Source organism: Rhinolophus hipposideros (assembly GCF_964194185.1).
Source record: "Rhinolophus hipposideros genome assembly, chromosome: 8".
NCBI lineage: Eukaryota > Metazoa > Chordata > Mammalia > Chiroptera > Rhinolophidae > Rhinolophus > Rhinolophus hipposideros.
This window is the reverse complement of record NC_138054.1, coordinates 25,392,522-25,415,428: the sequence shown is the minus strand read 5'-3', so window position 1 is coordinate 25,415,428 and position 22,907 is coordinate 25,392,522. Positions and strand designations below refer to the sequence as shown.

At 38.8% G+C, this 22,907-nt stretch overlaps 1 protein-coding gene across 3 annotated transcripts in view; it reads left to right on the top strand.

The window, feature by feature from the left end:
* The first annotated feature begins 10,303 nt into the window (after positions 1–10,303).
* FNBP1L (formin binding protein 1 like) overlaps positions 10,304–22,907 on the top strand; it is a 100,332-nt gene continuing 87,728 nt past the window's right edge. For all 3 annotated transcript variants that reach the window (XM_081057095.1, XM_081057093.1, XM_081057094.1), the window contains exon 1: positions 10,304–10,554. In XM_081057095.1, coding sequence (XP_080913221.1) covers positions 10,531–10,554 — 24 coding nt within the window. In that variant the 5' untranslated portion in view covers positions 10,304–10,530. The remainder of the gene's footprint in view (positions 10,555–22,907) is intronic.

Here is a 22,907-nt window from a genome sequence, read left to right as displayed (position 1 = left end):
GTATCATAAGTAGGGGTGAAGATTCATTTTTTTTACATTGGGATCCAGTTGATGCCTCGCTATTTGTTAAAGAGGTTATAGCTTTCCTACTATGCAGTGACAAAATGGGTATTTTATGTTCAGAGTTTTTATATCAGGTATAAAACTGTATCAGGTTTGTGTAAAGTGGAGCATATCCATATTTAGCAAAGTTTATCATTTAGTAGAATTTTTCTGGAAAAAAATGCTACTTAAAAAATTCCGTTAGAATCCTTTAATATGTAGAGAGTTGCATGGTTTTGACAAAACCCGAACACATTTGATTATAATAAGGGATAGTTTCATCATTATCCCAAATGTATTGTGTTTTCCGGGGAGTTTAAAACTCCCTTTTCTTAGGGGAATTTAAAGTAAGGGATAAACAAACAATTTTCTTGAAGTGAAGCAGATTATATAGGCTTAGAGATGATCCTGCTGACACTTTAAAATCAATTAATCAACCTCAAAGCTTATATTAATCTGGCTTGTGACTGACCTGAACCTTTGAAGACATTGCCATCAAGCTAGAGAAACATAAACATATCCAACCTTTAGAAAACAAACACAATCAAGTGTTCCCGTTCCTATCTCTTCATAGTATGCTTGGTAAAAGATGAAAAAAAAGCCACAAAAACCATGCATCCTTGTCCCCAAATATTTGAAAAACAAGATTTGTGGTTTTAAACGTCTAATTGTGTGGTTTTCAACAAGAGGTGTTGTATTCTAAAATTATTTCTGTACTTCATAACTTCTGTGCTTGAATGTAGATGAACTTGTTTACTATTTCTTGAAGTTTATGATTATATATTTTCACAGATGGTCTTATCTGTAAGCCTTGCCAAATTATATCTCGTACTTAAATACATTTAAATGTATTATTTTAATTAATTATGTATTTGCAAGTATAATTCTTTAGGAAAGCAACAGTAGAAAAAGATAACATGTCTGGATTATAAGTTTGGGAGTCATAGTTGAATTGACTTTCTCCATACTTTAAGAAAAAAATCAGCCTTAAGCTTGCTTCCTTTTTGCTTACTCACTCTTTAATAAGCACTTGACTCAACTCTAATGATCTTTTGCCAAGAATATGGAACTCAGGCTTGCTTTGGTCTTTCTGAATTCCTTTTATTAATTTTTAAAGAGTTTCTTTTAACCTGGATTTCTGAACAATTTTTAAAATGATAACTGATGCCATTTTTTGTGTGTAATTTCAAGAAAACTTTTTAAGTTTGAGGGGATTTATTAATTTTTTAAAAATCTACAAAAATTTCTGTGCATTTTATACATCTAACGTAATTAGCTCTTGCCAATTCTTTTACTGTACAAAAAAGAATAAATTAAGCACATTATTTCATAAATAATTTCATTTTAAGATTTCTTTTAAATCATATTTTAATTCTAGTTTATTGGTAATTTAAAAGCAAATAAAAATAGGAAAGTAAGTGTTTGAGGTAAAAGTGAAGGTTTGAAGTGTTTGAGCCTGAAAATCACTCCCAGAAATATGACTTCTCTACATCTATAGTTAACTTTAAAACTATGTAGAATGTGAATTTTGATTTATTTGAGAATCTTTAATATCCATTTATTAAATATTAATTGAGTACCTATTCTGTGCCAGGAATAGTCCTGTCCTCAAAGGAGAGAGACAAGTTAAAAGGCTATTTGAATTATTATCTGCTCAGAGGTGGGTACCAAGAATACTAAGAACATACAAAGGAGAACCAAGTTCAAAGTCAGTAGAGGCAAAAAAAGGGAAAAGGAGATTCATGGAAGACTTTCTGGAGTCATCACATTTGAGGTGAGATGAGTCCTTGAGAACTGGTGAGAGTTCACCAGAAGGAGAGGAACACATGCATAGAGGCATGAGAGAGTACCCAGGCAGTCATAGAACTAATTGGGTATGGTTGGATTTTAGGAACAATGGCGGGGAGTGGTAGGAGAGAGAGAGATTGGAGGCCATGTCATGAAGATTCTTGAATGTTGAATGTTGACCTTCTAGAAAAAATACAAAATTCATAGTTCTGTATTACTTCTTTTTCTTAAAAATGCCAGTGTAAGGATTTTAGGGTGATTATCCTGTATCCTTTTAACCAAGAAATATTTAGCATTATCCAGGGAAATTTTGGACTACTGTCTTCCAAAGAATAAGTGAAATACCCATAATGACCACAGAAATTACCCAAGATGGAGGCTGAAAAAGGATCTCCAAGAACCTCTAGGACTACTGTTAATAGAAGAATATTAGACACTATTTTTTAGGACACAGGTTCATAATAACGGCCAGAGTTTTTTGTGAATGAAATCAAATGTATAAATTGTGGTGCAGTCGTGTAATTTGTGGCATTTCTTTCCTCTGGACACAATGGACCAGAAATAGAACACTAAGGAAAGGGAATACAAATTTATTTTTTTCTCAGTTGTATGTTTGCCTATGAAGAAATTTTTTCCTGCCAATTTTGCTGAAATGAAGAGAAGCATGGATAAAGAAGAGACAGTTTTTTCAGGTTGGCTTCAGGAGAATGACCTAGATAGTGCACACTCAGCTGGGCGCATGTTTTCTCTTTGCTGGTTTAATCCTAAAGAATTGTAGTCATTCCTTGAACAGTGAACGACATTTACTAGTTAATGGGTAGGATGAAGCAAATTTTTAACAGGTGGGGCTGCCTCTTTGAACCAGGCTGGACAAATTTCTATGATGCCAGAACACAAGAGAAGTTTCCAGGAGTGTCAGGTCCTTACTAATCCTGGCCCCACCTACTAAAAGTGCAGAAAAAGCAGGTTAGTTAATAGAGGGATAAGAAACTATGTACTCAATTATCCATAGTGCAATCTCGTGGCCAAAAACATTAATTAGGAGCCTGCTCTCCTGAGCCTTCTGCTTAAACATTGAACAGTTTCCTGTCTCACCACTCCTGAATGTGTACTGGTTTGACTCATCCCCTGTCAGTTCCACACAGAACTTCTCCAGCTTTGCTGAAGTGAGTCATTCATGTTCTGAGTCTTCCCTGGGAAATACAGGGGATGGTATGTGTGTGAGTGTGGAGTGTGTGTATTAGTGTTTGTTGTTTTTTGGCAAATGCCATACATAGAAGAGTGTGTGAGTGATTTCGATGTATAATCAAAATACACTGTGCAATTAAAAAAAAAAACAGAAACATACACAAATATTATGGCCCAACCACTTAAAATTTAGAAATTCTGACTTCAGCGGCCTAGAGGACAATGGACAATGTATAAAATTAAATGGTGCGAAAGAGTAATAGTGAAAAGTAAGACTTTTCACCCCAGCCTCCTAGTTCCCCTCTCCAGAGATAACCACTACTTCCAGTTTCTTCTGTATCCTCCTAAAGCGTTTTTGCATATAACTGCACAGTAAAAATGTTCCTCCCTCTATGAAACAGAAGTGACAGCATCCTCGACCCACTGTTCTCAACCCTGTTAGGCACAAATTTTTTACAAGCTCTCCAAGAGATTTTGACAGCCACTGGTAAAAACTACATTTTTATTCCCCAGAAAAAGCTACAGACACATCTATTAAAAATCTCTAGGTGTTCGCTAACATCCTCAAACCCACGGTCTAAATTCATCTGGTTAAGAGACCTTGACCCAGGGTGTTTAATCTAAGATCGCCCTGAGTGCTTAGTTTGTTGCCAGATAAAATACAGGATGCCCAATTGAATTTGAATTGCAGATAGAAAACAAATAATTTTTTAATATAAATATGTCCCATGTAATATTTACAATATCTGAAATTCAAATTCAACTGGGAGTCCTCTATTTTTATTTGCTAAATATGGCAACTGTACAGAAAATTTTGATCCATTGGAAGCTAGTCAAATGAATCTACTTATTTTTTTTATAGAGAATTTTTTATGAGTTTATTTGGGTCAAAACTGACACTGTAACAAAGTCTGACAATTAAGTTCGCGAACTGGTTGCAACGATGTTGCGAACATTTTATGATATCAGACGGATTATTCATTATGAATTTGTACCAGCTGGAGAGTTAACCAAGTTCACTAGTTGGAAGTGCTGAAAAGGCTGCATGAAAAAGTTAGACGACCCCAACTTTTCACCAACAATTCATGGCTCTTGCATCACGACAATACACCAGCTCACACGGCACTGTCTGTGAGGGAGTTTTTAGCCAGTAAACAAATAACTATATTGGAACATTGTCCCTACTTACCTGATCTGGCCCCCAGTGACTTCTTTCTTTACCCAAAGAGAAAGGAAATATTGAAAGGAAGACATTTTGATGACATTCAGGACATCAAGGGTAATACGACGATAGCTCTGATGCCCATTCCAGAAAAAGTTCCAAAATTGTTTTGAAGAGTGAACTAGGCACTGGAGTCGGTGCCTAGCTTCCCAAGGGGAGTACTTCGAAGGTGACCATAGTGATATTCAGCAATGAGATACGTAGCACTTTCTCTAGGATGAATTTGCGATCTTATTTGTCTGTCCTCCTATGATGGGGAGCAAGATCTCCAATGCTCCGAAACTAATTTTCTTTAGAATGCCCTGTATTAGAGATGACTTAGATTATAACTGTAGGCCCAGACTCTTTAGGCTAAAGCCAAATAATCAGAATTTAACCAGAAATTGGATATCTGTTGGCTTATTTCAAATTAAGTGGCTTTAACTTGTTATTTTTAACTTGTTATCTAATGGGATTAAACTGTGTTGTTACTATGAAGGGGTCACAAAAATTAAAAAAAAAGCTTAAATTTACATATAGTAAATTATCTTACTTTCAAAGAACTTAAAATATCTAAAATCTGAGTTATTTTGGTCTTTAAAACGAGCATTAAAACCTTAGCTAACCGAATTTGGACAAAGACGAAGAGAACCAGCCTAGAGGTAAGTTTTCATTATTGATTAAATCATCTTTATTATCAAGAAAAATAATATTAAGCATTGACTTATAGGTAGTGTAATATCCTGACATGGAGGATGGAAAATTGTAATATGACTTTGTAAGTAAATCAATAACATGTAATAATAAATACCAAATGACAAAGACTTACAAACATTGGAATCCTACTATTAAGACCGTAGAAGCAAGGATTACTGTAATGGGTATAATTTTGTTACATAGGAAATGAAGAAAAAATTGTGATCCTATCAGGCCCAAATACATCTGAATGGACTCAATAAAATTAAATTTTCTCATTCCATTTTGGAATTGTTCTCACTTAGTAGCTAAAGGTATATTTTCATTTCTTTCACTGTTAATCTGCATAGGATTTAGATACTGCTGATGTTTAACAATTAGTTCTCCAAGGGGTAAAACAACCCTGATCTGCAGCATTTGCCAATTTCCATGTGTAAATACTCTCACCATGACTGATATAAATCTAATGTTTTTAACAGCCTGTTTTCAAAATTCCTGAAAATTTAACAATTGGCTCTTGTGAGTCTATAAAAGCTGGTTTTATTTCTGTGATTACTTGATTGGATTTCATAGAAAGGAAATAGAGAACTAGGTGTTCTTTCTGTTAATTGATATGCACATACTGAAATTTGTCAATACAGGCCCAAAAAAAACCCCATAAAAACAAAAGAAATACTGTAAGAATTTAATTAGTGGAAATTTTGAATGTGTTTGGGAAGGTGTAATAAATACCTGAAGAAATCTGTTAACTTTTGTTCTACCAGATCTGCTGGCCCTGAAGAGAATTTAACTTAAATAAATACCTAAATGCTTTTAAAGTTGCACAGTTACATAATAACCAGCGGGAAGGTACCTATTATCATAGAAAAGTGGAAATGAGTTAACCTCTTTAAACAGGTCTATTCCATTTGATTCATATAGAATTTCTTTTACTTTTTGCCAAGTTTCATTAGAGCAATTATATAAAATTCTTTAGTTGGATTCAATAACAGAGAGCAGAATTCCCAAAAACAGAATAGTAGGTGGTTTTCTTTCTTTTCTTTTTCTTCAGTAGCCACCTTCAACTATGCTCTTGAAGTTTTGAATTTCTTCCAATTCTTGGTTAGAAAAACTGGCAGTGCAGACAGTAGTGATAACTGTTAACTAGCCAGTGCCATTCTTCATTTGGTTGGCATGGGTCAGTATTCTGCTATGATCCTGTTTCGGTTGCGGTGCGCCATTTGAAGCATTAAAATGAAGATACCAGTGTCTTGCTTTGATATTCTTCCTAAAATAGTTTTAGCTTGATTGTTCTGAACTACCTATGTAGATAAAATAATTCCATTTGTGGATACTGTTGTTGTAGTTTTACTTTTAATAGTCCTAAGCTATTTGAATGGCAAAAAAAAAAGGAGTTGTTATTGTTATGCTAGAGATTGTTCCCTTTCAATACGATTGGTAACCATTTATGGATGAGACATTAATGCTAGCTGCTAAGAAAGCTTTCTGTACTCCACATATTAAGTTGATCTAATGGATTGCCAAAATAGCCCAAGTAGCAAAAAGTATAAGATAATTGGTTTAACAGAATTTTGTATCACTTAATGACGCAAAATATGATTGGGGGTAGCATCTGGAATAAAGTAATAATAGATTGCTGTTTTACTAAAGAGGTTTTGCTTTCAAGATGCTAGCTTATGTTTTACCTTAGAGATAAAAATGATGTGTTTGAACTGCTCACAAAATGCCTTGTCATGGGTCTATAGAGAATAAATCATATATGCATAAATAATTTAATACCCAAATGGATTCTGATTATGTAAAAAATCACAGCCTTATAAACTGCCATGCTGATCATACATATTTGTGTGTGTGACTATATATGTGTGTGTGGAACACTTCTGTATGTTTGTTAGCTAACATGCCCCTATACTATTTTAGAGAATTGTTATAAAAAAGAATACTTTGAAATCTGATTATCTTTTTTTGTGACAAAATCTAACACAAAACATACTTATGTTTTTGTTGTGATTTTACTTTTTAAACATTTTGCTTAAAGACTTTGTTGAAGTAGATAGTGAATTTTAATATCATGAAGGAGTTTTATAAGGTACAAATAATTATTTAAAAGAGATGATCAATTTAAGTTGGTTATATGAATTATATATAAATTTTATAGTTATGTAGGATAACAAAAATTTTATCTGAATCTGATGCCCCCGAACCTAACTTTCTGAAGAGAAATTATTTTAAGTGTAGAGGTCTGGTCAGAAATTTTGGAAGAAGAAAAATGTTCATCTTGGAAATAAGACTTTATGTCCAGTTTGGGAATTGTGTATGGTTGAGGATACTCTTTAATGTGAATGGTAGACTATTTTACTTTTTAAAGGGAAAGCATGTAATTTTGGTTTAAATTATGCTCCATATGCCTTAACTTTTATGGCAATACTTAGATACAATAAATCTTAGTGACAAGAAAAAAAGTATCTGAGATGTCCTAAATTAAATTACAGCAGTCCAGAGAGTGGGAGGAAGAATCAGGAAAGTTAATCAGTTAGGAGCATGCAGACCAAAACTAACAAAAAACTGCCCGTATTCCTGAACGTTGAAACTTTGAATCAACTTTCAGTCAGCTATTTCAGCACTTATCTAGAAAGAATAGTGGACCCCCAGATGCCATGGCATCGTGCCTATGCAGGAACTTTCCAAACTGTTGCCCACAACCAATCCAGAAGCAACAAATGCTACTTTCTTATGGACTGTTTACCTATCTCAGAACCTTCCTGGCTTCACTTCCCCCCCCCCCCTTTTATCTATAGCCACTGTAAATTCTTTCAAAACAACTTAACATCATTCTTTGCTAAAGTCATTGTATAAAACGGCCCCATCAACCTTAGGACTTTGGACATATTTGTCTTCTCCACCTAGCCCTGCTGCCGGTGATTTAGACTGTAGGCCACAGAACCCGGTCCTTTCTCTGGCTAGCATATGGCTCAATCAATCCTTCCTTTCAGGAAAACTTTGGGTCTCCAAAGTTTTTGTTTAACATTGGTATTAGAATGGTTCTAAATAATGAGACATCCATTATTACATTTTCCATTACACATAAAGATTACTTGTAATTGCTAAATACATTCATGTCTAGGGAGTGAGAAGAAGGGAGAGGAGGTGGAAGGAAGTGTTAGATGATATAAATCATCTTTTTGTTTTGTTTTTTAAATTTTTATTGGGGACTATTGGGGAACAGTGTGTTTTTCCAGGACCCATCAGCTCCAAGTCAAGTCGTCGTTTTCAATCTAGTTGTAGAGGGCGCATCTCACCAGCCCATGTGGGAATTGAACCAGCGACCTTGGTGTTATGAGCACTGAGCCAACCGGCCGCCCATAAATCATCTTAAAGTAATTCTATTTGAAATAGAAGCAGCGTAGAAAAATATTGGAAAGAGAAAGTGTTCATTCAGTCAATGCTTCACTGCCTTTTCACTCCATAGCATACTTAAACATTTAAAATTTGGCCATAACCCATTTGGAAGAGGGTATTTGTATGCTCAAGCTGGACGCAGAGAAGGGCAGCAAAGAATTTAGCAAACGTGGTGGTTGGACTATCAGGAGGATTCAGGCTATTTGCTTCAACCCCAAGGGTGAGCACAACTATGCAGGGAAAGGACTGAAGTGGAAGAGACTGGGGCACCCGAGCAGTCCCTGTCAGGGAGGAGTTCCAAATGCAGACACACTGGCAGAGAGAACTTTTAATTTTTATTATTTATTTTCATTAAAAAAAAATAAATGTATTGGGGTGACATTGTTTAATAACATTACACAAGCTTCAAGTGTACAATTCTGTAATACATTATTTGTATATTGCATTGTGTGCTCACCGCCCAAAGCCTAGTCTCCCTGCCACCATCTATTTGACTTTCTTTACCCCCTTTTTCCTTACCCCCCACTCTCCCCCTTCCTCTCTGATCACCTTCACACTGTTGTCTGCATCTATAAGTTTGTTTTGTTTTTTGCTTTCTGTTTTATATCCCACATGAGTGAAATCATGTGGTTCTTGTCCTTTCCTGTCTGACTTATTTCGCTTAGCATGATACTCTCAAGATTCATCTATGTTGTCGCAAAGGGCAGTATTTCATCCTTCCTTATGGCTGAGTAGTAGTATGTACCACATCTTCTTTATCCAATTATCCATCGAAGGATACCTGACTACCTTGAACAATGCTGCAAAGAACATAGGTGTACATATATCTTTACAAATAAATATTTTCAACTTTTTCAGGTAGATACCTAGAGGAGGGATTGCCGGGTCACATGGGAGCTCTATTCTTAATTTTTTGAGGGAACTCCATACGGTTTTCTATAGTGGCTGTACCAGTTTACATGCCAGCCAGCAGTGTATGAGTGTTCCTTTTTAGGGAGTACTTAGGACACACTGTGGAGTACTCTAGTGACTGGATTGAAAGTGTGTGTGTGTGTGTGTGTGTGTGTGTGTGTGTGTCTCCAGAAAACAAGCAATTAATGCTAAAGCATATGTTAGGGAGTTAAGTGTACTTGATCTAATAGCGCCAGCCAAACGTGCTGACTGTAGTTAATGATTGCTCAGAAAGACTGGGAAGTAACTCCACTGAGGAAAAAGGAAATGGTGGACCTGCCTCCACGGTTCTAACATTCTGAATGTTGAGATATCTTAAGTTCCAAATAGAATAGGCTTTTGGCACAACGGGGGAGGAACCTGGCTCCTATGCAATCCCCATACACAAGGTGCCCATTCCAGAAAACCGGCAAGCTCAGTCTCATTTCCTGCAGGTGAGAGCTTGGCACACATTTGACCATGTCTTCCATCTCGTGTCATGGCAACATCCCCAAATGAATGCTGCAAGATCTGCCTCTTTTTATGATTTCCTAACAGAAATTATAAAAATGAAAACGTTTTATTAGAAAAAGAATCAGGGGCACGTTGCATGCACATTTGACATTCAACTGCTACACATTTTAAGATCACCCTTAACCATCAAGACTTTTTGCCTTCTAAATAAAACGCAACTCTCCACAATCGAAACCCAGGGATTTGGATGAGGTTTCCTTGCCAGTGTTTCTCCCAAGTGGAGGAGCACAAGCAGGAAAGGCGCGGGACTCGAGTAGCCTCATCTAAGGGGGCTCTAAGAGAAGGGCGATGGGCGTCTTTTTCCTGTCTCCTTTTCCATCTTGGACAGAGATCCGAGCGGCGGCAGCGGGACTGTCCGCCCCCCCCCCGGGAGGGGGCGGGAAGACACCCGGCAGAGAGCGGGGCCGGTGGCCGACCTGCCTGCGAGACGACCCTGCCGGCCGCGGCCCGGAGAGCGCGGGTCCGCCCCGATCCCAGGGTGCACCGCGCCCCGCCCCCGCCCCTCCCCGGTCCCGCCTCCCCTCGGCCGGGCCCCCTCCCTGCCGGCTCCCGGAGGCGGGGACGCGGCGGCGGCGGCTCCTGGCGACTCTTTCTCACTCACTGGGGAGCCCGGCTGTGGCGGCACCTTCGGAGGTAGAGCAGCACAGCCGCGAGCCCGCCGGTCAGCCAGTGCAAGGTCGGACAGACTGACGGCAGAGCCCACGGACGGACAGCGGGGTAGCCAGACGGCCCGAGTCGCTTCAAGTTCCACCATGAGCTGGGGCACGGAGCTGTGGGTGAGTCGGGGAGAGGGGCGCCCCGCGCGGACCGGCCCCCGAGGGGCGCGGGCTGGACGGGCGCGGCTGAGCGTCGGCGGGCAGAGCGCGTCGGGCGGTCCCCGGCCCCGGCGGAGGTCGGGGGTCCCGCTCCCCTTTGTGTGCAGCCGCTCTCGGCCCGGGGGAAAGGCTGCTGGTCTGCCTTCCCGCCCCTGCCGCCGCGGTGGGGCTCCGGGCAGCGCCTCGGCCGGCGGGGGCAGCGGCCCCCGGGCTCCCGCGCCCGCCGCCGTCCCCTCCTGCCCCTCGCCGTCCTCCGCCTGCACTTTCCGGACGCCTGGCTCCGGGCCGCGCCGCGCTTCTCTGCCTTTGTATCTCCCCGCCTCGAGGCGGGGGAGGGGGCCCATTGTCCCGAAGGGGCGCTGTTCGCGGGCGGGAAGGGGGTCTGCCGCGGCTCCCCGCCCGGGCGGGGGTCCCCGGGGCGAGGCGTCGCCGGGCCGGGGTGGCGCGGGGAGCAGCGAGGCGCCGCCCGCCGTCCTGGCCCCAGGTAGGGGGAGCCCGGCGGCTTTGTTCGGAGTCCGGCCTCCGGCCAGTCGGGCCCAGCCCACACGCCCATTTCCTTCTCCCTGTCTCCTGGCTTCGGACCCGCGTAGCCTCGGGAACTCCCACTGGGCCACCCTGGCTGCCGTGGGGGCCGTGGGGGGTTGGGTTTTGGGATCTGAATTCAATGGATCGATGGGGAAGCCAATTTTGCCCAAAGGAGCGTAGGACTTCCCAATTGCTTTACTTCCCCTTCCGTTGTTCTTTATTCTCGCTCGTGTTCCCTCTTTTCTTTCTCTTTCTTCCTTGCCTTTCTTGGCGCTGGAGGCTCCAGACAATGCCCAGCGTCTGGCCAAGGTGCGGGTGGGCTGTAGTAGGTCACGGATTCGCTCGCGACGCCGCCACTGAAGGGTGGAAGAGTGGAGGGCAGTGATTTCTCAGGTGCTGCGGAGGGACCGGGGGCGTGGGGGCGCTGTCCCGGGAGCGGTCTGGCTTCAGCCACTCCCCTTATTATCCCACCTGTGCATATTTTCCGTGCCTTTTGTTAACGAGGATCTCGGGAAAGCCCTGCAGAGCAGGGGAGAATGAACTTTTTGGTCTCCGTACGTGCCGTTAGGATGGGAATGAGGGCAGATCGCTTAATTGAAGGGCAAAATGTTTCCTTAGGTTATTTTGCACACTTTACTCACAGATTGGGAATATTAGGCTTGAAAGAGACTTTAGAGTTCATCTAGTTGAACGTCTACTTAACCTAGTTCAGGAATCTCCTGCTACGTTCTGGACAAGTGTTTGCTTAGTCTATGAACACACCACCCAGGAGAAAATACCTCAGGAGCCTGCCTCTCCATTTCGTTTCTTAGATAGCATTAATTGTTCCTATATTGGGGAGGATTATATACGTAGTAAATGAATTATGTAACACTTAGCTTTTTACTTTGATTAGATTCTCAGGCATTATGTCTTTTCCCTTTGGTTTTGTACATTCTATAATTGATTATAGCGTGTCATCAATTAAAGGATAGTTTTATTTTCCGTTTTTATTAGAGAGTGTTTTTATTTTTACATACCTAAACGACCTGCGTTTCAGAAGGAGCAAAAAAATGTAAGCAGAATACTTTTTAAGAGTACATATAGGAAAATAGTGGAGGAATATTATTCAGTTTTAACTCTTAAGATTCAAAAACACACTGTATCACACTATAGAACAGTTTTAAGGAGAAACAATACAATATTTTAGTGAAGACTAAAAGGAACATTTTAAAGTTTTAAAGAAATTTTAAATTTAAGAATATAATGCATTCAGAAGCGATTACCAGACCCTCACTGTCTCCTATAATTTGGTTATTTACTTTCAGCATATGAAGAGTTTCTCAGCAATTTGAAAAGGTAAACTGTAGAAGAGATGGGAATTTCTGTTCTAACTAAAACTTGTTTTGTGTCTTTTGGAAATTATGAACAATATTTTAAATTAATTTTTCTCTTATAATTTAATCTCTTTTAAATTTTTTAGTGGTTTGAGGATTTGAGGGAAACGTTTGTTAGAATAATATCAACTGGATGCTTAATCCTTAGATAAGTAGAAATTGGTGTAGAGAACTATTGTTAGGACCAGAAAAGACCTTACAAAAATTTCACTAGACTTCCTGTTTTTACTGTTGTCAGTTTTGAAAAAGGATATAGTACTTCCAGTGGATTGTAATAAACACCTACACTGTGCTCTTGCCATTGAGGAATTTGAGGTTGGGAAAATTCTCTTGAAAGTTCGAATTTAGAAACCACTTCTCCTATTATTCCATGTTTAGGATCACATTACTGTCCCAAAAGTTTGAATATTGAGAGGATGTTAGAAAAAATGATGATATGCAGAAATGCACTCAATTTGAGTTTTTTTTCTTATAGCATTCATTGGAGTTGTGTTGATGTCTTAATGCTTCTTAAGATTTATGTTAAATTTGAGAATAAAGTAATAAAATAAATTAGAGAACCGCTCTAATACTGATTCTGGGGGACTAATGGTGATAGGTCAAGTGGGTTGTGTCACTTTTGATGTATAGTTTCACATGAGGGGATAGGAATTAACTGGTAATACAGTTGAGCTGTGCTGTAAGGGATTTCCAGTGTTCTGAATGAGCGTTTCCGTAAGATAGTGAATATATGCTAGACACTCCGTTCTGTGTTGTGGGTAATATCAAACAGTCTGCGGCGTCTTCATGTCTTCAAGATGCAGTGTCACTAAGGTAACGTCTTAGGCATTGTTTATTGTGTTGATTTCTTTATTACCACAGGAAGAATGGTTGGATAAAAAACAGACCAAATATGAATTAATGATTTCACAAAGCACAGATTTTGTAATTATTAGTTCTTTTTATAAGTAAGGAAATTGAGCTTGGTTAAAGTTCAACAACAACAACAACAATCCATGCTTGTGTTGTGAGTGTATGTATACTCATAGATACGAAAAAATGCGTGGTTGAGCACATCACATTCATATCATGATTTATTAAAAAATTTTACTCCCCAAGGGAAATGAATAGAGTAGTCTGGAAGTTAGAAGGTAGGTTCAAATATCTTGACTTAATTTATAGGGATTTATAAGCCTGTTTTATACCTGGTCAATGTGAGTTTTGGTTCTTAGTTTTAAGAGTGTATTATTTAAATACCATTGTGATTTATATCATATTATTAGCTGAGTGCATTATACAAATCTCATATCTTTTTGGAAGAAATTGAAGAATGTATGTTGGCTGATAGATTCAGTGGATTCATTATGTAACACCCTTAGTCTTAACGCTTTAGTTTAATTCTTCCTTTGTCCTCAGAGCACTTTATATGGCGCTTCTATTTTAACATTTAAGTATATTGTAAGTGTACTCAACCCCTTGAGTGTAGGGCTGGGTTAATCTTTTTCTTTGTTTTTGACTAAAACGATGCCCATAGGTGATCATGCATGTTTTTTGCCCAGTTGATAGTTTACTGCATTACCCAGAGTATTGGTTACTTATTAATATGTGCACCCCGGAGGACGTCTTTATGGTTCTGAAGGCTTTTGTAGGTGATGATCATAGATTAGGTGGTCTAGGTAATAGTTCAAGAAAGTCTAAACAAACTGAAGCCAAAATGATAAAGTTAAGTTTTGGTACTAGTTTGGGGTTAAAATTTTTTACAGATTGGGGAAGAACTGATCTAAAGGTAGTTCTTGTGAATTTACCTGACTGATAGCTTGGTGACTTGACTGCCAAAATAGCTGATGAAATCTTAGGCCACATTAATAGATTTGTCTAGAACAAAAGAATTTGGTCCCGTTGTTGTCTATAATGGTTAGACCATATCTGTAATATTGACTTTAGTTTTACTTCAAATTTTTAAGAAGGCACTTATCTAGAGAAGGTTGACAAAACTTCTTTGTCGATGTGAACTGTAGTGCCTTTTCAAAGGCCATGAAACTGTTGTAGGAATTTAGTTAAGTTTAAAACATAAAATAATTATTGTGTCTGTCATAGGGAAGCACTGTGCAGTGTATGGTGAGATTTATGAAGGCCCTTTGTGAGGAAACTTAGAGTCATCTCGAGGTGATAATTCCTTTCTAAACATCAAATTCTCCCCTACATGTTGACATCACTGTCCAGAATATCTTCTGTCGACCAGTTCCTATCAGCCCCCTCCCTTCAGGCTACACATTCTGCATATTATCATCTCTTATGGGACCTACTACCTTATACTGTAGTTATTTCTTGTACATTCAGATCTTTGGAAAATAGTCATGGTGTAATGTTTATATCTTACATTCCCTTTTGTTGGTAGAATTTTCATATTCAACATTGCATTACAGATTTTATTTGTTAAGGAGGTTGAGAGTTAATCAAGACACCTTCTGTCCTGATTATAATAATAAGATGGGAGCTGGAGAGCTGCCTCTAACCACTATCTCTTCTGTGTTCCTACTTCCTTAAACTACGCATTTCCATTCCCCTTCCCTTCCTTTATCTTAAAACACTCATTCTTTCTCCTCTCCCCCATCTATAAAATGTGGCTTTGGCTGGAAACTTAAAAATATATTCTACCTATTTTTTCCTGTATAGCAACCCATGTTTGCAGGCAGAAAATAGTCATAGTAATGGATAGTAGTAGTAATGTAAGAGATAATACAATAGTAATAGTAACACAAGAGAGTAATAGTAATACAAGAGAATAGTAACGGTTTATCATTATGGAGCACCTGCAGTGTATACCTACAAGTTGTATTTTACTTAATAATCTACAGTCTTTAAACATTTTCATCTCAATAGCAAAAAAAGGAAAATTCTTCTTTGGGGAACACAATAATACCTGCAAAGCTAGTAAGAAAAACTAGTAAGAAATGATTTTTATAAAGGTTTTGTTTTATAGGAAGCAAGAGCTATTCTATATATTAGTTCAAGCTATGTACAGTATATCAGACATATGAAAAAGATACTTAGAATAAGAAGGGTTTTTGCATATGGGGGTTCCTGAGAAGTTCCTAGAGGGCAGAAATCATGTCTTACTCATTGCTTATTCATTGTCTGATTCATTACTGTATCCTCAGCTACCAGTGCCCTGCCTGGCATAGAGCCAGACGCTACCAGGATCTTCTTTAGGAAATGTTTGCTGGACTGACCTGAGTATAGTGGTTAGGTTTGGCTTCGTTTTGAATGTGAGCCTGAAAATAGTGATGAAGGGTAGAATGAGACCAGGCTAAGAGGTTCGTCTGGCTGAATGAATGCTTGATTCACATTCATGAAGTGTGTGTGTGTGTGTGTGTGTGTGTGTGTGTGTGTGTGTGTGAGAGAGAGACAGAGAGAGAGAGAGAGACAGAGAGAGAGAGAGAGAGTGAGAGCAGCTCAAGCAAGCAAGAGCATGTAATTATGCAGGAGCATATAGCTAACTCAATTTGAGACCATTTAAAAATCCACAGAAGGAAATCTTAATTTGTGTTAGTGAAAGGGATTATCTCTGTCTTCTGAATCCTCGGTGGTAGTGGGAGGAACAACTCTGGGTTTTAGGAGATGAAAGTTGTATTGATTTTATCACCTCTACAAGAATATTTAAAAGATGTTGGGTCCTTTAATAATATGTTATTTGTTCTGAAATCAGTTGTATATTTTTAACGTTATTCCGTAATTTGTTTATACTATTTTGCCTTTCCCCCTTATCTATGACAATACTTTTGCTTTTATATCTGTTTAGCTCCAGTGCTTTTTCTGAGGATGAGAGGTATTCATTGGGAAAATTCAATAAGTTTTGATCCTCCCAGTTTTGCTTTAATTACTAGTTTTGTGAGCTGAATTATAGACAAAGTTTCTCATATAATAAAATAGGTTAGAATATTTAGAGATATAAATTCTTAATTGATAATAGAAGCAAATTGTGCTTAAAATAATTTATTGTGCTTACAGTTAATTTTAATATTGTCATCTGTGCTTTTCAGCATTTTCTCTTTTTCCCCATAATAAAATGTGTTAATTCTGAGATTAATTTTACAGAATTTTCATTGACTATTTATTTAAAACCACTTCTTTGTAAAGTGATATCTGACTACTTTTTGTAATGTGGGATTCAGCATTTAGAATTTGTCTGGAGCCCAAGATAAGGAAGTCTAGAATAATAAGAATAAAAATTTTTATGAAATGTCCCTGTTGAATCCAAATTAGTCATTAATAATTGGGGCTCAGGAACAATTTTTTTTTTAAGTTCTCAATAGAGAACTAATCATCAGACTTTAACAATACCTCATGAAATATGTGAACTATTACTGTTATATATTTGTTATAGTTTGAAAAAGCATACTTGTATAGAGTCAGACTTTTTTTTATTTTGGCACATTATTTTGTTGTTTCTAGAGAGTAAAATGTTTCTAAGCACATTATTCTGTTGTTCCTGCCATATACCTAATTTGTGGAAAAGAAATAGGAATATAATAAGCACTGAAATATTGGTTGAATGAGGGAATCCATGGATTGCTCTCACTATCATCAAATTATGTTTGAATACTACGTTTTTTCCCCAGAGTGTGTATATTTCTCATAGCTTTGTTTAAATTTAAGGATCCTTTCTATAATCTGGAAATATAACTAGTTGTGTCTGTTCCTATGAACTTCATCTCAATTTCTTCAGGTGTGGAATTCTCATTTCCTTGAATATTTGAGTACAAATGATTAGTGATGTGGCCTTTTGAATTTTAAAAATGAGAACTGTGAACGTTCTGTTTGTCATATATTCTGAGCATTAATGGATGGTCATATGTAAGCACAATGTAAATGTAAATTGAGACTTAATGAATTGGAAAAACATAAAAGATTGATTTCAGAGAGTACAAGTGTTAAGTCATTCACAGAAAATTTTGACAAATGTTAATGATGGTTGAGATTTTTTTCCAGTATAAATTATAAAAATCAAGATCATTGAAACGACTGTGGTAAATAGCTTTTAAATAAACACAGAAACCATTACTTTTGAATCAACCTTCTGGACTTAGACCTTGAACTAAATTAAGTTAACATCCTTTACTTTTGCCAAGGCTGAATATAATTAATATTTGTGACCTTTTTTTTAATCTGAAAATTTTCTTATTTTAAAAAGGTTTAATTGGAGCGGCGGCATGGCTCAGTTGGTTAGAGTGTGAGCTCTGAACAACAGGGTTGCCGGTTCGATTTCTATGAGCTGTGCCCTTCACAACTGATTGAAGACAACGAGCTGCCTGTGAGGTGTTGGAGAGGCCGCCGGATGGCTCAGTTGGGTAGAGTGTGAGCTCTTAACAGCAAGGTTGCCGGTTCAGTTCCCACATGGGATGGTGGGCTGTGCCCCTACAAGTATTGAAAACAGCAACTGGTGGCTGGCCTGGTGGCTCAGGCAGTTGGAGCTCCGTGCTCCTAATGCTGAAGGCTGCCGGTTCGATTCCCACATGGGCCAGTGGGCTCTCAACCACAAGGCTGCTGGTTCGACTACTCGACTCCCGCAAGGGATGGTGTGGGCTGCGCCCCCCTGCAACGGCAACTGGACCTGGAGCTGAGCTGTGCCCTCCACAAATAAGATTGAAAGGACAACAGCTTGACTTGGAAAAAGTCCTGGAAGTACACACTGTTCCCCAATAAAGTCCTGTTCCTCTTCCCCAGTAAAATCTTTAAAAAACAAACAAACAAAACAACAGCAACTGGAGTTGGAGCTGAGCTGTGCCCTCCACAACTAGATTGAAGGACAACTACTTGGAGCTGATGGGCCCTAGAGAAACACACTACTCCCCAACATTCCCCAATAAAATTTTAAAAGTTTCATTAAGCTACAACATTCATGCATTAAAGTGTTCAAATCTTATATGAGCAGCATTAAGATTTAAAAAAAAAATGAATGCACTCATGGTAAGTCCCACCAAAATGAAGATATAGGGTCTCCCTTATGCCGTCCTTAGTAAACACACCCCACCCAGGGTAACCACTATTCTGACTTGTATTGCTGTTGATTAGTTTTGTAGGTGTTTTTTTTTTTTTTTTTAAACTTCACTTAAAGGACATCACAGGATCTTGCAAAGATGTCTGTCAAGATTAGGGCCTACTGAGCTCTGATATGCCCTACCTATAAGTTTAAGGTTTGGGCTGTTTGAAGTTTTTGATCCCTTTAAGGGCTTTTGCTTGATAGTTTACCTGGGATTGTTCAGATCTTCTATTTCTTTTCCAATCCTTGTGAAAGCCAGGAGGTGTACTATTCTTTCTGAGGTGTACTGTATAGGCTTTGAAGTCACATTTGTCATAGCTGTTTATGATGTTGGGCGCCACACTTGGTTTTTTTTTTAAACAGGTCTTCAACAAATAGTTTGTCTTATATAACTAGAAATTTGGAGGTAGACAGACAGTCACTGACATGGGTTCATGAACTAAACACCCTTAGGGTCAGCATTTCTGCAACTGTTTTGGACTTTCCTGCAGGATTGCAAGGGGATGGTTGCAGCTCCAATCATTATGTCTGTATTTAAGGCAAAAGGAAGGAAGGGAGGGAGGGAGGGAGACAAGAAGGGAAGGAAGGAAGGAAAGAAGGAAGGAAGGAAGGAAGTCAGGAAATCACCTATATCTGCCTGTTTATCAGGAGGGCAAAAGCTTTCCCAGAGTCCCACAACAAACTTCCCCTTAGGTCTCACTGTCCAAAGTTGGGCACATTTCCACTTGAACAAAATTAGGGTTCTATTAGAATGAAAGATAGGTACAAGGCATCACAAAACAGCATTTATGGTCTCTGTCCCAATGAGTTAATGATGACGAGAGAGAGAAGAGAGTGGGAGAGGGAGAGAGAGAGAATGAATTTGAATAATAGCATAGGAGTTAAGAAAAGGCAATAATATAAATGTGACAGAGCAGATATTTTAGAGATGAGGTATTTGGGGATTTAAACAGACCATCATCGTTTTAAGAGGCCTGGTGGTAAAGGGCTCATGTGTCTTACCTTGGAATTTATGGGCTGCTGCTTGTTGGCCACACCATGCCGTGCTGACACCACCGGCCAGAACAGCTGGGTGTTCTGAACAGGTATCCAGAATTGATGGCACGGGGTGTGGTGAAGTTGAGCTGACCCCAGGCTGAGTGAAGGCACTGCCGCGACTGAGGAAAAGTTCCTGAAAGAAGTCCAGAGGTTTATTTTGTGAGTTGACAGTTTTCCTGAATGTTGGAAACAGTAAAGATATCCCGTAATTACCCAGGTTTCTTAGTCACCTGAATGTTATACCAAACTGTAAAATTTTCTCCAGAGAGTAAGAGGCCGTCATCCTGGCACTTGCTTTTCTTATTTTCTCTTTAAATTGATATATGGTACATTTGTTACAATTAATGAACCAATATTGACACATTATTGTTAACTGAAGTCCATAGTTTATTCAGATTTCCTTAGTTTTTATTTAATGCCTTTTTCTGTTCTACATCACATTTAGTTGTTTTGCCTCCTTAGTCACTTCTTGTCTGTGCCGCTCTCAGACTTTCCTTGTGTTTGGTGACCTTGTGAGTTTAGAGGAGTACTGGTCAGGTGTATTGTATGATACCCCTCTATTGGAATTTGTCCGATCTTTTCGTCATGATCAGACTGGGGTTATGGGTTTTGGGAAGGAAGATCATGTGTCATTTTAATCACATCATTTCAAGGGTACATATTATCAGTAGGATTTATCACTGTTGATATTATTCTTCGTTATCTGGCTGAAGTAGCTTTTGTTGGGTTATTCCAGTGTAATTTTTCCCTTCTTTCTATACTGTAATCTCTGGAAGAAGTCACCCTGTGCAGCCCACACTTAAAGAGAGAATTTACATTCCTTTCTGTTAGGGTGGAGTATCTACCTAACTTATTTGGAATTCTACACGGGATATTTGTCTCCATTTATTGACTTATTCAATCATTTATTTATGTCTGTATGGACTCAAGGATATTTATTATATATTTTGGGTTATAATCCAATACTCCTGCATTCATTTTGTTGTTCAGATTGTCCCAGCTTTGGCCATTGGGAGCTCTTTCATTTGGCACCTGTGCCCCTGTGACACATCTCCATCAAAAAAGATTTTTAAAAGTATTTTCTGGGACTACAAGATGGTTCAGGCTTATCTTGCATATTTCCTGCACCAGTTCTAGAATCAGCAGTTTTCCCAAAAAGCCTTGGTTTGTTTTGTTAGAGAATGGTATTAGAAACCAAGATATGGGTGCTAGATTTGCTTGTTGCTACTGGGATTTCATTTCTTTTTACTCCCTCTCAGCAGATAAAACAGAAGTATATGTGTATATACTAAGCTGTGTATTTACACATGTACAGATATTTCTATATGTAACCATCTGTATCTATATTAGAGTTCTTACTGATGTCTCCAACTCTAATCCATTACCACGTGTATCTTTCTAGTTTCTTCCCCTTGCCTATCTATAAATTCCTGTTCTAGTATAACAACAGTTCCCTTCAGCTGCTATTCATTTACTTAAGTGTTCCTTTTCAATATATGTCTATAGCAAAATCAGAGTTGTTAACCTATAGCCCTCTGGGGAAGAAGGTTATCAACTAGAGTATAGTACTTACCCTGTGTGATCAAAAGATACTGTGCATGTTTAAATGTAAAAAAAAAAATATTACAGTAAAAGACACATTGCCATTAATCTCCCTCAAAATATCCCCCCTCACTTCCAACACACTTATCCCATTCCTGCCACTTCCTGAAGCAGCTCTGGACGTCCTCTTTCGTGAGTGTCTTTAGTTGTGCTGCTGTGGCTGCTTCGATGTCTTGAATCAATTCAAAACGTTTACCTTTCGTGGTCATTTTGATTTTGGGCAAGAGCCAGAAGTCTCACGGTGCCAGATCTGGTATTCACCAGGTGGACGAGGACACACCGTGATGTTTTTATTTGACAGAAATTGTCATATACCAGAAGCGACGTGTGACATCCATGTCACATCCATGGCCTTATTCGTTGTGATCACAAAATACAGCGAATGCTGCTGCCGAGTGCCATCCAACAGAAAGGCAGGGTCTTCAATACGGGAAGCGGCACATCGAGCCTTCGTAACAGTGCGTGACAAGTTTCAGGTTGTTTGATGCAGTCAGTCGGGTGTGAGCTACGGTTGAGAGAAGGTGTGTTTTAAAGCGTGCCATGAATCATCCTCCATCATGACAACGCTCCGTGTCACACATCACTTCTGGTATATGGCAATTTCTGTCAAATAAAAACATTACGGTGTGTTTTCATCCACCTTATTCACCGGATCTGGCACCGGGCGACTTCTTGCTCTTCCCCAAAGTCAATGATTCAGGACATAGAGGCAGCCATGACAGTGCAACTAAAGACACTCACGAAAGAGGACTTCCAGAACTGCTTCACAAAGTGTCAAGAATGATGGGATAAGTGTGTTCAAAGCAAAGGGGAGTATTTTGAGGGGGATTAATGGCAATGTGTCTATTATTGTAATAAATTTATTTCAACATTCACTGTATTGTTTGATCACACCTTGTATGTGCAGTTCCTTTTCCCTTTAGTCTTACAGACTCTTCATTTTCAAAGTTACTTAGGTCAGCACCATCCCCCATCCTCTTAAATGAAGTTGTTTCATGCGTATATAATATAGTTAGATTTTCTTATCACAGTCTGCATTCTTTGCTGGGATCTTCTGAGTTTCTCAATAATTTTTTTTAAAAAAGCATACATTAAGGTTTATTTTTTGTGCCACGGAGTTCTGTAGGTGTTGACAAATGTATAATGTCATGTATCCACCATTCCAAGGTCATATAGAATAGTTTCATCTCTTAAAAATCCTCTGTGGCCTGCCTTACATCCATCAGAATGGCTACTATCGAAACAATGGAAAATAACAAATATTGATAAGGATGTGAAGAAATTAGAACCCCTGTGCACTGTTGGTGGGAATATAAAATGGTGCAGCTGCTGTGACAAACACTATGGCTGTCCCTCAGAAATTAACCATAGAATTACCATATGATCCAGCAATTTCATTTCTGGGTATATACCCAGAAGAATTGCATGCAGGGTTATAACATTATTCACAGTAGCCAGAAGGTAGAAGCAACTCAAATATTCATCAATAGATAAATACATAAGTAAAGCTGTGTATAGATACAATGGAATATTAAGCGTTAAAAATCTAGGAAGGAAATGCTGGCATATGCTACAAAACATGGATTAACTTGGAGGACATTATGCTAAATTATATTAAGCCAGTCACAAAAAGACAAATCCTGTATGATTTCACTTATAGGAGGTACCTAGAGTAGACACAGAAAGTAAAATGGTGGTTGCTGGGGGAAGGAGGGAGGGGGAAACGAGGAGTTACTGTTTATAGTAATGAG